At 42.6% G+C, this 15,670-nt stretch overlaps 1 protein-coding gene across 21 annotated transcripts in view; it reads left to right on the top strand.

The window, feature by feature from the left end:
* MTSS1 (MTSS I-BAR domain containing 1) overlaps nt 1-15,670 on the top strand; it is a 126,425-nt gene that overhangs the window by 107,556 nt on the left and 3,199 nt on the right. For 7 of the 21 annotated variants that reach the window (XM_039550242.1, XM_039550234.1, XM_039550233.1 and 4 more), the window contains 6 exons: nt 777-874; nt 2,861-3,071; nt 10,707-10,826; nt 11,824-12,018; nt 14,094-14,258; nt 14,612-14,774. In XM_039550242.1, coding sequence (XP_039406176.1) covers nt 777-874; nt 2,861-3,071; nt 10,707-10,826; nt 11,824-12,018; nt 14,094-14,258; nt 14,612-14,774 — 952 coding nt within the window. The remainder of the gene's footprint in view (nt 1-776; nt 875-2,860; nt 3,072-10,706; nt 10,827-11,823; nt 12,019-14,093; nt 14,259-14,611; nt 14,775-15,670) is intronic. The other 14 variants (XM_039550251.1, XM_039550240.1, XM_039550239.1 and 11 more) reach the window with 9 other exon arrangements.

Raw genomic sequence — 15,670 nt, 5'->3', positions numbered from 1 at the left:
TTTGTGTTTAGGGGCTGAGTGCCCCTGAAATACTTGGTGAGACCAGAATGAAGTGGTAGCAGTAACACTCTGAAGGTATGAGGATGCCTGATTTCTGCGGAGAGTGTATGAGAAATGAGTGTCATCTCCTTGTCCTACGTTTGAGCATCCCTGTCTTTTTGTAGTCACAAAATTGGTGGGGTTGTGTAGCTTGATGGAGTCTGACATATGAGCATTTTTCCATGCTGTCCTTAAAATGGATAGGAAAATGTGTGTCATTAAATGAATCCAAATAGGACATTTTTCTCCAACCCTGCTGTGTGAACTCAGCTTTTTTGTCATACTTTAATCACCTTGTCATTGACCTAGAAGTGCAAAGTGTTGTGGTTGAATACTAGATCTTCAATTAATTGTTTAAAATGTTACAGTACTTCAACTCAAAGGCTGTAATAATTTTTTAAGTCAAAACAAACAAAACAGACAAAAACCAGAAAAACTTCCTTAATGCAAAAAATAAATCTCCAATTTACTTTTTAAAGATTTTTTTCCATTCAAACCTGAACTTTCCCTCTGTGGTGGCAGAAGGCTTAGTATTGAATTATCGTAGTACCAGGAGGGCCAAGGATGAAACCGACTCTCCAGTGTGATACAGCGTAATTTTGCGAGAGAACTGAGATTGAGTCAATTGGCACTGATCGTTTGTAGCAAGGATGAATGTTGTATGACAAACAGATGCTTTCTATTAATAGAGGGAAAATATTTCCACATCCTTGATGCTATTGATTATCTTTCATCAGGTAATTTTAGATTTGAAAGGTTCTGATTACAGCTGGTCTTACCAGACTCCTCCATCCTCTCCCAGTACTACCATGTCCAGAAAATCTAGTGTTTGCAGGTAAGTCAATTGGTAATACCTGGTTTTTAACCTGTTTGGGGGCAAAGGGAGGCAGGTTCAGACTGTGATACGGATTTGTATACATTCTTAAATCTTAAATAACAAGTCTTACTGAAACAGTCCCTCATGGTCTTTATTCATTTAAGTGTGTGCTGGGAATATTAAAAAGGATGGGCATGACTGAACAACTTTTGAACTCAAAACAACTCGAAGATGCTTTTGATTCAGTTCTCTTGAATCCATTTTGGGTCAACGAGCAGACTGTACTGATCTAAACTCTGAGATTGTTCATTCATAATTTCCTTTTCTGTTTTTCATGTGATGGCTTTTTAGATTATTCTAAGTAGCTGTTACTAGTCAGTAAGTTAAACTGTTAGAAAGGGAAAACATCCTTGGCAATTGCCCTATCAGTCTGGTAGATGGAAATGCTTTTTTGATACAAGTTTTTTTGACTGTTTAATGCTGTCTAATGCTGTCCTGAAATATGTTGAAACACTGGATTCTGTCTGTGCTTTCTCTGTAAAAACTGTTTTCTCTCATAAAAACAGTTTATTAGCATGTTGCCCCCATATCCTGGTGTCTACATTTACTCTTTCCTTTTACTGAAAAGGAAGATGCCCTGTTGTGTATTCTGCTCAACACGTCTCTAGCTGCTCTCAAATGATTACCTTTCAGTTTGCTTTATGAATAATGTACTACAGGTTCCCTGTGTATGAGCAAAGTTACCTACAGCATGTCAGAGCAAGTGAACACAAGTTCCATGTACCTACTTGTCTCTGCATGCAGATATATATAAAAAAGTCAGAACTTTTATATATATATATATGTGAAAATGTGCATATTTAGAGCAATGAGCACAGGCTTAAAGATGCAATATCCTGAAGCTGTAAAAGAAAATGGCAAAAAATACCTCAAAAATTCATCATGTCTTCCTAATCAATTTAATCTTTTCGTATGGTAAAAACCTGTATGGCACAGACTGGTGTGTGTGGGTAAAATACAGCAGAGCTCCTCTTCCTCTGCTCCACGCTTCCTTGTGCATCTCCTTTGTATGTGCCATTTGTGTACAGGAGGTGCAGGCCTTACCCATGTATCCTTCAGAGCCATCCCTCAGGCCAGGCTCCTGCCAATGGAGCAGGAAGCTGCCTTCAGGTTGGTGCATCCTGCTAGTCCTGCTCAGCCACCCCGGCAGGAGATTCCAAAAGCTCCCACAGTGTGGCTGGCATGTCCTTACTGTCATGAATGGATTCTGAGGATTAAAAATCAATCTCTTTCTTTGAAAAATCACATTGGTTTTTTTTCATGGTTATTAATTTGGGGGTTTAATTCTATGGTTGTCCTATTAACTAAAGCTCCATACCCAGCAGCTTGGCTTCATTCTGTGTGCTGTCACATGTTTTTATCTGGTAGGAAGCCTTCAAGTGAGCAAAATGAGTCCCAGGTACTCTGAAGTGTGGGGGGTTGGTGATACTTTCAGAAGTCTCACACTTTGTCCTGCTGGCTGTCTCCAGCAGCATGTCTAGGGGCAGACTTTTAGATGCACTCCAGTGTCTTTGGTCCTCCTGCTAGAAATCACATTGGATATCTGGGCCAAATGTAAGTCAGGAACAGGAGAGAACCATCAGCAGACAGTTTTTGAGCAAGTGCTGTGCGAATCGTAGGGAGGGCATGTAGTGATTCCTTCATCCCTAGCCTGAGTTTGAAGTCTAAGTGATTAAGATTTGATCATTTGAGTGACACTGAAGATAAAATGCCATTTTCTCTCTGGTCGCCAGGGATACTGCAGCTGCTTATGGTTCTTTACTGATATATATGTGCATATATATATATTTTTTTAATTTGTCAACATTTTTCTTTTCTGGTTTATGCTGCCTGTTGCTAGAGACATGTGGAATGTTAATTGTACTGTATATGGGTCTCTCCCCACCCCTCCCTTGTGTCTTTTCCTCTCCCCTTTCCTTTCTCTGTTCCTTTTGTCTCTCACAGCAGTCTGAACAGCGTTAACAGTAGTGATTCCCGGTCCAGTGGCTCGCACTCGCACTCACCTAGTTCACACTATCGCTATCGCAGCTCCAATCTGCCTCAGCAGGCACCCATGAGGCTGTCCAGTGTGTCCTCCCATGATTCTGGATTCATGTCCCAGGATGCTTTCCAGTCCAAATCGCCATCCCCCATGCCACCAGAAGCACCTAACCAGGTACGTGCAAGCATGAGAACAAAAACCTGAGTGTGAGCTGGACTCTGTAACTTGGCTCACCTTTCAGAAACAGGATCTGATGTGGTTTTGGGGTACCTTGGAGTCAGTTTAAACATTGAGGGTAAGGTTTGTCTCAGTGCATTTCATTTATCCAAAAGCTGGGCCTCTAGCAGGAGTGATTTACGCTGCTTTTGCAGTTAGCACTGAAGAAAGGGATGAGTCACTCTTGGATGATGTAGTTTTCTCTCTGGCCCTGGAGGGAGCCTCGATGCCTAACTTTTAGATAAATACAGGCAACAAAGGGCAAGAAGTCCCACCTTGTAGGAGGGAATAATATTCACTTTACCCACTGAGATTACCACTTAATATGCTGCACAGGTTGCAAGTGGTTGATATCTGGTGGCTCTTTGCTCTTTAATGGGGACATACTGATGTCAGAACAGCCTTTTGACAGCCATAGTACTGATACTGGTGGCTTTGGTGTCAGAGAGACTTAACTTCATTCCTCCCCTGCAGAGGATCTGGGATACTCTAAATGCTACCAGCATTATCATATGGAATTGGTTTTGCCATTTTTTATGACACCCATTTCTATGGATAGACTTGCATTTTGGACTCTCAGTTAAGCACCTTGCAGAAATAAGGTTTCTGCATGAAAATGAGAGGTGTTCTTAATTCTTTTTGGAACTCACAAGAAAGGAGTATTTGTATAGTAATATATGATAACATCCTGAAGCCAGTCAAACTAAGAGGATTTCACTACAAATATAAGCAAAACTTCTCCTGAGCATTTTTGGGTCTGCAGAAGGAAATTGCCACTCTATTTGTTCATTACATCGTTCCTCTAAAAACTCGCTGGCCATCTGCAGGCAGAGGTTTGCAATGCTCCATGGCCTGTATCTTCCAGCACCTGAATTCTCTTTGCTGCTTTTTTTTTTTTTTTAAGAAATCACACAGCGACTGTAATATTTTTAAACAAGGCTGAATTGCCTTCTCACATTATAAATCCCTTTGAAAATCTTAGCTGCAAACTGAAGTGAACCTAATGTCCTGGGTGTTACTCACTTTAATACACCCTGAGGTCACTGGAGAAGATTGTCTTTTACTTTTAAAATGTAGTTGCACTCCTTTTCACATGTTAGAGAGTAGGTAGTTCTGTAGGCATGGTTGGGGAGTGTTAATCCTCATAGTCAGCAAGTGTTAGTGGTTATCAAGTGTCACCTGCCCGCGTAAACTACCCTAGACCACCTTTGATAGCACACAGATCCTTGCCTTCTGCAGAACATTTAATAAGTAGTACCCTTAGAGAAATTTTTAAGGTATCATCCAAAACAACACTGGTTCATGTAGGCTTGGAAGACATTCTCAAGGGAAGTTCAATGGTTTTTAAATACATTTACTTTACTCATTTTAATAGAAATGCTTTCTTTTCAAATGATACCTTTTCTGTCCCCAGTCTGGACACATCAGCTTTTTTTTATAGATTACATCCTGAAGAACTTTGTGCACACTAATAAAATGAATGTTTTGTTTAGATTGGCTATGGCTAACCTAAGTGAAATGCAAAAAAGTAAATGAGCAATAATAAAGTAAACTGGAATAGTAACAAGGTAAGGAAGTTGACTTTTAAGATAGATACATCAGTTACACGTGCTAGCATCATCTTTGGTTTTCATAATATTCACTGCATAAAAGGGCAGTAATCCACATGATGATGCTGTGTTTGCAGACAAGGATGTAACTTTGCAATTGCTCTTAGCATGAAAAAAACCAACACCTCTCTTTGCAAATTCCCTTGTTAAGCAGAGGAGAGAACTTAGGCTGGTATCAGGTGGCAGAACATCCTGAAAGTTGATGGGAGTCATGCTGATTTACACCAGCTAAGTTCATATGCTTTCACTTCATTTTAGAAGCTGTCCATAAGGTTGCAAACTGATCCAAGCATCACTTGAGCTATTCATGAGCTGTGGAAGGCTGCAGCAGTGTGACAAGTGTAGTGTGTTGGTATAACAAATGGGTATGTGCTCTGTATGTCTCTGGTTCTGTTTACCTTTACGCAGAGGAAAAGGTAACAGATCATTGCCTGGCCGCTTCATCTTTGCTTAAGTGTCTTGCTTTCTATGTTCAGCACTAAGTAAATTGTGTGTGTTGTGCTGACAGATAACTGTGACTGTGAGCTGACCAGCAGCTGTTCAGTAGGCAGCGTTACCCCGTGTTGTGTGTCTCTAACCAACTGACAGATCTCCCTGTGGGGCTGTGCTTGGAGCATCGGTGCTGGGTGGGGAGGAGGCTGCTGCTCTGTCTCAAACACTGATGTTGTTGTTTCTAGTAGTGACACTGAGGAGGCAGAAAAGCAAGCTCTGGAACCAACAAAGGAAATTAAAAGCTGTATATCTTGTGCAGGTGGACACTTTGATGATGTTTCCTAGCTACATGCTGTGGCATATGCTGGATCAACAAAGCCCTTTTTGTTTAATAATGAATTCTAGAAAAAAAAAAGTAGAAGGGGGCTATGTAAAATTCCCATATTATAGGAATGTGAGTATATGAGCTATGTGAAGCTATTACATATATAAGCTCACCTACATTTTAGACAAGCGTTACTGAAAATTAAACTGAATTTCCTCAAAATCACGTATTGGGGGGTGGGGAGTTGGTGGGAATCTCAAACAAAGAGTAACTGGCGATTGAAACAAGATACAGACTATACCAGAGGAGAGATCTCTGACAAAATGAAGACTGCTTTCCAGCCTGTAGTTGTTAGTAAGAGTAGTAAGTCTTTACAATTATCACACTTTGCATAGAAGATAGGAAAAAAAGCAGTTATAAAAACAGACTCTGCCCTTTCACTGGTGTGTGAGGATCACCTTTCTGCAGCATTGCTGGGAATAAAAGTGTTATCCTGTAGCATGTGGCTGTACCTGTGGGAAGGTCACTGTAAAAGGCTTTAATCATAATTAAAGAGGGACATTTGGGCTTAGCTGAACAGCTGGAAAAGCATCACAGGTCTCTTTCAGGAGTGGAGCAGTTTCTTTAAGTGCCAGATGTAAGGTCAGCCATGGCCAACATTGCCCTTGGCACGCAGTGACCTCATGCAAAGCCCTTCTGACAGACCTGCTGGGAGCACAGAGTGGCTTTTGGATGGATGCTGGATGTGACTGGTGCTGCTAAACCCACTCATGCCCTGTGTAGTAGACAAACTGAGGCCTGGGAGTATCTGTGATCAAATGATGTGATAGTAGTATAGTGATGTTTGATTCTGGGGATGATAGTAGTAGGATCCGCTGGATTTGAAGTGAACAGTTGGATTTTATAGGCTGCTTGTGACTTCATGGAGATGAAACCAAAGGGAGACAAAGAAGCAGGTGAAGATAAAAAAGTAGATGTGCTGTCAGACAGCAGAGAGATAAGTATTGTTAGAATGCTCTGGAAAGCACTTTCACTAAACAGTGAAGTAGGGGGAAACTGAGTGTGAAGTTGCTTCTGCATGTACAGGTTACAAAGCTGGAAAAATTTTGCTTTTGAGGAGATTCCATTGCTTGAAATAGCTGCAAGTTAGAATAGGGGAAATAAATTGTTACAGCTATTCTGTTTTCCATTTAAATTAAGAAATGCTTCCAGATCAGACCTTAAAAAAACCACTCCCAAAAACAAACAAATTAAAAAAAACCCCACCAAAAGCAAACAAACAGAACAAAAACCAAAATCAACTCCAAACTGAAATGCATCTGTAAGTTACCACCAGATATTAGTTTCTCCTAAAATTCCAAGTTGTTTCCCCACAGTTTGTCCCTGACTAGAAAGAAGGGTCAGTAGAGACAGATTCCTGGAAATGAGACAATTTGAGGAGGTGACCTTGAGTTACTACCCAGAGCTTTTTGAAAAGTAGCTGAGACCATCTTCCAGTGACTCTAGAGGGACATTGGACCATGCTCATCATTAGGATTTGGTCTCCCTGGAAACCCTTGTCCAGGAAGCTCTTTCTCCTATTTGAGAAAGGGAGAGGGTTAAGAAAGCAGTGCTATGTTTGAATGGAAAACATAGCAAACAAAAGATGCAAGTAATCCAAGATAACCATGGTCCTTTTATAGGTTAGTTGGACAGCAGATGGAAAATGTAATTGTACAGTCCAGTAGCCCAAAAAATCTTTTATATCCCTGCTGGAACTCATGCATACCACACCAAGTAGCAGGCCACTATCCAAGACCAAGCCATGGCTCATCTGAGAGACCAGACACCAAGCTGCACTTGTACAAATGTACATTTGGGACACTGCTTGTCACTGCAAAGCACAGTTTTAGCTTTATAGTGTTAACTTTAAGCTTTTCGCAGAAGAGATGGTTTTAGAACAGAGCAGGACTGCCATTATTTCAGCTGTGGGAAAAAAATGGCTAAAGTGGAAGAACTGATTTTAAAAACTATTCAAACAAAATTTTTAAAAAGGAATCTACTAAAACAAGTTGAAAACATCTGCTTGTCAAATTTCTCTCACCATGGGGTGGGGAAATTGCAGAATTTGTAGAAATTACTCTGTAGAGCAGAAATTGCTCTGCTCTGTGTGTGTGGTCCCAGGAGAGGTTGTGCCAGGGAATGTGCATCTAGAACAAGCACTGCAGAGTCTAAGGATTCTTTGTCCAAGCAGTAGCTGTGCAGTTTCTGTTTTCACTCCCTCATGTACTTTATGCTAAGAAGTGATGGGTGGTCTGTGCTTCCCACACCTGGGTCCAGCCATTCAGGACTGCCTCTCCAGTCTGATCCAAGCATCCTTTGACCTGCTGCCAGTCATGTTTTCCTTATGCTTTTCCTTCAGGAGTTCAGTTTCTTCTGCCTCCCTCTCCATTGTTTTCTCGCTGTTGGAATCCTTTTGTAGCAAGACCAGGGGTTCCCTTTCTCTGTGCTTTGCAAGTGTCTGAAGACAAGGAGAGCCTGTTTCTGTACCATGACCTCTTGCATTTCCTTCACCTTTCAGGATGTTTTCCCCATGACATCTTGGTTCCGCCTTTTTCTAGCTTTTCTTGCTGAAAATGGACACACTGAATTAATGGGAGAGTCCTTTTTGTCATCTTCTTTTGCTTTGGAGGAGTCACTTTATTGCAAAAATAAGTTCATCAATTCCAGTGTTTTTTTCCCCGTACACCAAGTAAATGGAACAATTCTTTGCATCTTTAGAATCTGCATTTTTGACCTTTTTTATCTATTTGCTACATGCATCTTGGTAATAAACCCCATCTGTGAGCTATTTCTACCATTACTTGACACAATCTTGTGAAATTTCTGTCTTGTAGACACAAATAGTGTATTAGATGCAAACTCCCAAGTTCTTAGTTGTCGCCCTTGGGGCATCTGTAGAAAACAAGGTAGCATGGGAGATGCCATGCTTGGAACTCAGACCCTTAACTGTCCGTCCTGCCATGTGCAGAGTATGCAGACCCAGGAGGGTCATTTGAGCCGTAAGTAGGAGGTTTCAGACAGCATTTTCTGTAATTACATTTTTCTCTCTTGGTTTTTTCCTGGCCAGACCATAACACTAGTGTGAGTATTCTCATGAGGCTTCTTTTGCTGAGGTACCTGGAATGTCAGGCAGAACTCTGGAATTTAGTGTAAAAGCTAGTTTTCTATAATGAATTTTTCTCTAGGGACAGAGGCAATAGTCTCATCTCCATTTAGTGCACCTTGCTTATGTCTGATGGCAGTCCTCTGCAGCTCATCTTTGTCAGTATTGTTATTTTTAGAGGCTTTTCTCCTGTAAAAGGACTTGGATAAATCAAGAATGTGACAAGTTCCTCTAGATATCAAGCCACTGCCTCATCAGGTACCCCACTTTCAGTGCTCTCCTTAACAGCCATGTGTCATTTGTTGCTGTTCCCTCTGTTCTTACCTTTACCTCAACTCTTACTGCACTTTGAATATAAGCCTTGTTAGGTGACATACTTGTACCCTAAACATGTTTGACAGGTCACCTGCAGATCTGATCTCATGTCAGCATAGGGTGGGATCAGTGTTATTTATATAAAATACTCTGTCACTCTACATGCTTTAAAAAATTTTAACAGCCTTTGAAAAATTTCACTTAAATCAGTTTATCAGTAAGCTCAAGATGCTGATACCATGTTGACTTCTCAGCTGCCCCAGTACTCTTCACCAAAATCCTTATGGTGACAGTGTTCTATCCTGCGAGACCTACATCTCCTTTTACTCAGGCAGCTTGGCTGTACATTACCCATATGTAGCTCCTGGTGAGCAGTGAGACAATTTGTGGGTGTTAGGAGTATTTGCTTCTCTGCACTGCCTCATATCCAGCTGTCCTTCCATTGCAAACTCACCCCAGATTTTACCTAAGGTTAACTCGTGAAATTTTATTTCAGGTGAGATTTCCCTTCCTTTTCAACATGTTATTCCTTGAAATCTCTGTCTTTGCTACACAAACTTGATAAAAGAGCACATTCTCTCTGCTGTCATAAAACACCTTGGATAGACTTGTTTCACAGGTCCTTGGGTACTAAACGGTGAATTGGTCTTGCTACTATTGAATTTCTGACAGTGAACAGAGCTCAGTACTGCGCTGACAACTTGGCCAGTATTCTTGACCATTTCCAAGGTCTCGATGAGACCTGGATGCACATCCCTACAGAGTAGGATGCCACTTCCAAGGGGGAGATGTGGAAGAGCATTGTAGCTGGTAAAATGGTCCATGTGGTTATTCCACTTGGCCTTTGTGTAGTTGGATTAGATGCTGTTGTAGAGGTCTGGCAGCAGCAAAGGTACATAAAGGTGTGCACTGAAAATTGGAGAAGTTCCTAGATAGGAGCAAAATGTTTGATGTGTTCAGTGGACATTTTATGTCCTGCATTTTCCTTCACTCTCCATCGAAGCCCCTGGTATTTTCTGTCTCTGCTGCTAGGAGAAAGCAGGTGGCAAGCACATGTCACCACTTCTGCACTCAGCAGAGTGCATGTGCCTTCCTGCTGGCTGCTGGGTAGGAGGGTTTTAGTCAGAGTGCTTTTGGTGTATGCATCCTACCTGCAGAGGCACATGCATACAGGTCATGCACTTTGGAAACCTCCAGTTTTGGTAAGTATCACTTCTTTCTCTGTTCCATAATACTTGAACTCAGACGAGCTTTTCACAAGCACTTGGCAGATCAGAATATATGAGAACTTGTGAATATAAGTGACATTTGCTACTCCATGTTTTAAATCTAAAGTTTGTGTCTTTGACGTACTGATGATCTGCTTTTCTGTATAAATCAGTTGTCTCAGTACATTGCATGTTTGGACCACAGGTGCCCTAAGCTCCCCCAGCTTCTCGCTCTGAGACAGCAGCAGAATTGAGACACTGAAATTGTAATGAGGAGTTGAGATCACTGCCTCAATTCCCTCATTCCTAAGTAGTGTGGCAAGTTCTCGCATTAAACAAATGGCTTATTTTTTTTCGTAGATTTCCTGAACATTAGCAATAGTTTTGAGCAGTTTCTAATTGATTTTTAAATCCTAACCCTTTGCTTTTCTCATCCTTCCCTCTCTCCTGTGTGTCTCTGTGTATGTGCTTTTTGTCTTTTTGTTTGTGATTTTTTTTTTCTTTTCTGGTGGCTTGTGTATACCTTTCCCTGCGTTGCGGTGCTGTTTTATGCTGCAGAATTCGTCCAGCTCTGCCTCTTCAGAAGCCTCTGAAACCTGCCAGTCAGTGAGCGAGTGCAGTTCCCCCACCTCAGTCAGCTCAGGCTCCACCATGGGGGCTTGGGCCTCCACAGATAAGGTGAAAAACTTCATCTCCAAGACGTACAAACCTATTAGCTCATTATCCAAACTCTGCAACATTTGGACAAAAAAAAACTCTGTGCATGGGTTGCAGTCAGGATTCCTCTTGGTGAAGATGAGAATAGGAACTGTTGCACACTCCCTTGGAAATTAATCTGTTTGAATAAAAACCACAATTGCCTTTAAACTAGCTACTAGGAGAAGCTACAAATTGGGCATTTTACAGAAGTAATTTTCTAAGAAAAGCTCATTCTCCACTTTTTCTACTCAGAGAGATTGTGGAATGCTGCCCAGACCCAGCTGTTTGCCTGACAAAAAGCACCTTCCCCAGGTTGTGCTGTTTGTGGCTTCTCCCCTCTCTCCCCTTAGGTAGCACACGTTACACTGAGTAATGGGAGGTTGTTTTTTGGCCAAAAAGGAAAGCAAAATACACATGGTTGGAACAAATTACATGGGATACACTGAATTGGGGGAGGAAGTGATAGCAGTCTCCTTTCTCATCTGATAAATCCTTGCTGTTGGTTTTAGTTGTTTTTTTTCTTCCATATCATCACACAGCCAGAACACGTCATGTTTGAAGGCTGTATGCTTTTCCCCTCTGTCCAGCTACACAGACTAAATACCACTAATGCAAATGCCTTCAGGATTGGAAAAGTTCTGGTTTTATTTCAGCAGTCTGCAGGGTACCTAAATTACAAAGGCTTTTTCACAGTGTGCTGCTTTCATGGACAGAAGGCAAAGCTGCTCAGCCTGGAAACAATGACCGCTAGATTGATGCCTGAAATTTGTTATAGATAACAATTTTCAGGCAATCTCACTTCTGAACCAAACGTTGTATCAATTTTCTGGTTTTTATTCACAGTGAATTGAAGAGCTTCCTTTCTTTTGTTTTAAGATAGAGATTTTCTCCCTAGAACATCAGTCACAGTGTATTTTCGTATTCATTCTGTTTATATTAATTTCTCTGTTTTTGTTTTTATTTGTTTCATTTCCAGTTGTCTAATGGGTTTTATCACTGTAGTTTATCAAGTGACCCATCCGTAGCTTCAGTTGGTGCAGGTCCTTTCCCTCATTTCCCGCCTGTCTCCCGCGCGTGGACTCGGGCTCCCTCAGCCCTCCTTCCAGACTACGTTCATTATTACACCATTGGGCCAGGCATGTTACCATCATCTAAGATCCCTAGCTGGAAGGTTTGTGTTCCTTTTGTTGCGGCAGTCCTCACCTTCTCATACCAACAGCATGCACAACGGCAGTTGTTGCTCCCTTTCAGTCCATGTAATTACTGGTTGATTTGCTCTGTTTGGTATCACTCTGAATGGGCACTGCATGGTGAAAATCAGACCTAAAATCCGGTTGTGGGTATTTCTGAATGACCTTGTGTGTTCTGGCACCAATTAAAAGATATCAAAGCTGACAACACCTAGGTAGGAAGGAATAGTTTAGATTGGGAACACTGGTGAAAGCACTCTTGTGCTCTGTTCAGGGGGAAAAGAGCTTATTTAGCACTATCAAAGCACTCACTTGAGCAGGGAGGGGCATCCAGTTGTCTTAGTAGGACCATACATTGGACGCCCCAACCTTCTCCCTGTGGCTGGGCCCATGGCTATAGGCAGGCACAATCTCCTAGATCCAGCTGGAGTGGTTTAAGAAGGTGCTCAGCACCAGGTGAACCCAAGTGGTGACTGATGATTTACTGCCACAGACTAGAAGTGCTCACCCAGCTCGTTTTGCTCTCTTGGGGAGACCACCAAAAAAGAGTGCAGTAACATCTTCCAGTTGCTCCAGCTGGATCTGCAGGGATCTTACTTGGCATCAGAACACGTCTGCTCTACTAGAGCCTCAAAGTTCATCCCTGCCAGGAGGTTCCCCTGGGAGACTCTGCCCTAGAGCAAGGGAAAAGGTCTTCTTGTCTGTTGCTTTGCATCTTCAGCAAGGCTGATGTGCAGTCAGCCGTAGCTGTGCAGATTTTAAGTGCCTGTGGATGGTTATATAATACTGCTTATGCACCACGGGACCCATGTATATATGTCTGAATTGAGATACCTTGTTACAGATCCCCCTAATCTCTCTCTCCAGCAGCTGGAGACTGTTGCGGTACACACACACAGGGTGGCCACAGTGGTCCTGGGGCTTCAGAGTCATTTGTTGTGTCTCTGTTAGAAGCACTTTCCCAATATATTTCACAGCAAAACACTTAGAGCAGAGACACAGTTGTCAAGGCAAAGCAGAGTTTCAGATGTGTTAAAAAAACCAAAATACCTGTCCGTACAAGGGGGTATGTCAGTTCAACTGCCTTGCACTTCTCGTTCCTTGGACTGAGACACATCAAGAGCCCACAGTGTGGTTTTAGCCCGTCATTAATTGTCTATCAGAAGGCTATGGGAGGCTGCCCAGCAGGCAGCTGGGAGGGTGTGGGGCCCATTCTCATGTACAAATTTTTTCTTTCATTTTTAAAGCAGCCTTTGTCTCAGTGAAGGAAAACTGTTTTAGGACTGGGATTGCCCCTGAAGCAGCTGGCACTGGGGGAGCTGCTGCTTAGCACTGGTTCTGCATCCCAGCACAGGTCACAGATCAGTCCAGCTCTTTGTGTGCAGTGTGTGGGTTCTAGACACCCTCAGGATTTTCCTTAATAGAGCCCCTAGTGAATACAGCCCTCAGGGCCTGAGGAATTTCTGTTTCAAATTTAGCACCAGTAATTCAGAGTGAGGTTAGTCTTTGTGCAGTACAGATTATCATTATAAACTAGACTTCAATTAGTAAGTAAACTGAGAGATTACTCAGAGTAACTTGCTCCACTAATGTGTATGAAAAATCTGTTCAAGCCTAATTTTTCAGAACTGAGGACATCTGTAACAGCACATAATACTAGAACCTGTGTACATCTGGAACAGTTACATCACTGATTGGACATTTATGCATATCTTCTGCTGTGTGACAGTGATTTTTGTGCTTGAAATTCTGAAAATATAGGCTTTAACACCATGGAATTTCATTTAGATAACCTATAGTATCAAAATGTTAAATACCTTCATATAAGAATGCTTGGGTAGAATGGGAAATGTAGATTCCTTTTAATAAAGGAAATAGGTTTAATAAGTGCAGATTTTTAATATCTTCAAAATTAATTTATTTCTCGCCTTATTCAGAAAGGCATATCCAGTTTGATACACGATCTGTTGCATTAAAATTGCCCTTTTGCATAGTTTGCCTGTAATTAAAGCACAGTTCCTGATGAAAGCTGTCCCTAACAAGCTCATTTCCTTAGGACTGGGCCAAGCCAGGCCCGTACGATCAGCCCATGGTGAACACATTGCAACGTCGCAAAGAAAAGCGTGAGCCAGATCTCAATGGAGCAGCTCAGAGCGGACCCCCCGCGCCCCCCGAGGACACCCAGAGGCCTCGGAGCATGACGGTGTCAGCTGCCACACGGGTGAAGCTCTCATTTCAAACACGCTGTTTGGTGTAAAGGAGATGGCCATGCTGTCTCCTGCCAGTACTTCTGATGCACTTTATGTTGTGTTCATCTGGGAAGTGCTACTGGTGTGGTGGTGCTGTGGTCAGTGGGAATCGTGTGGGCAGGAGGGAATGCACCATTGGGTATTGACTTTTATAGAGCAATGGACTCCAAAGAAGCATCTGTTCCTAAGCCCAAGTAAATGGTCGGGCACAATCCTGTTGGATTATGATGGTGACAAGCTCTGCTGGGGAGGAGAGACAGCTAAAAGTGGGTGAAGGTGACTGACCCTTGCAGGTGTAACAAGTCTCTTTCCTGTGTGTAAGCAGCAGGGTGAGGAGATGGAGGCCTGCGAGGAGCTGGCGCTCGCTCTGTCCCGAGGGCTGCAGTTGGACACCCAGAGGAGCAGTCGGGATTCCTTGCAGTGCTCCAGTGGCTACAGCACCCAGACAACAACTCCGTGCTGTTCAGAGGACACGATTCCATCTCAAGGTATGCATCCAGGAGATGTTCCTTTTTAGAACATTCCCACCCTGGCCACATTCACACCATGGTGCCAAGGAGCAGCTATTGCTTGCTGGCTTTGTAGTCAGCTGGGGAGGAAGACTGGCATTGCTGTTGGGAAGCTTTTTCCAGCTTGGAATGCAGCCTGGATTTTTTAACTACGTAGAAATCTGCATTGCTGTGTAGTGTACTGAACAATTGTATTTTTGTGTGCATCACTCCAATGAGTTTCACCTTAAGGAGGCCACCATTTTGAAGAGGGTCCTGATACCTTAGGCTCTCAAGGCATCATCCTGGAATTATAAATGACACTGGTATTGCATCCAGTACTTCTTGGGTCCTTTCTGAGCTATTGTCTCAGCAAATACACACTCACAAGCTTTGCTGTGTTCCATCAGCACTCTCAGTCTGCTCTTGGTTTCCCTTGGTGATCTTTTATTTCCTGCCTAAGCAGAAACTTTGTAATTGGAAAAAGAATCCATTGGAGACTTCAACTTGGGCATATCTGGGAAGCTGCAATGAGGTGTTGGGTTTTGTACCCTGTTTCAGAACCAGCAGCAAGCTGGGAGGGACCAAGTTTGGTATTTGCAGTTCAAGCCTTGTTTGCTCAGCTGGGGTGGTTGTGTTCTGCAGTCACAGGAGGCAGCAGGGCTTGTGGTGGGCCAAGCTTGGCTCAGCACTTAGGTGGAGAGGAAGGAACCCAGTGCAATTACTAAAGCTGAGGCTGAGTTTTCAGAGCTGACAGCTGGGTTTTACTTTGTTTACAAAATAAGCAGATTTGCTGCTGAAATCACTGGTACATGGTCCCCTGAACCCACTTACCTAATCTAAAGTACATTTTTCAAGTGTTCCTATCTACAAGTCATGGCATATGGCTTGTAGGA

This window comes from Corvus cornix, chromosome 2 (genome assembly GCF_000738735.6).
Source record: "Corvus cornix cornix isolate S_Up_H32 chromosome 2, ASM73873v5, whole genome shotgun sequence".
Classification (NCBI taxonomy): domain Eukaryota; kingdom Metazoa; phylum Chordata; class Aves; order Passeriformes; family Corvidae; genus Corvus; species Corvus cornix.
This window is presented reverse-complemented; position numbering and strand designations above follow the sequence as displayed.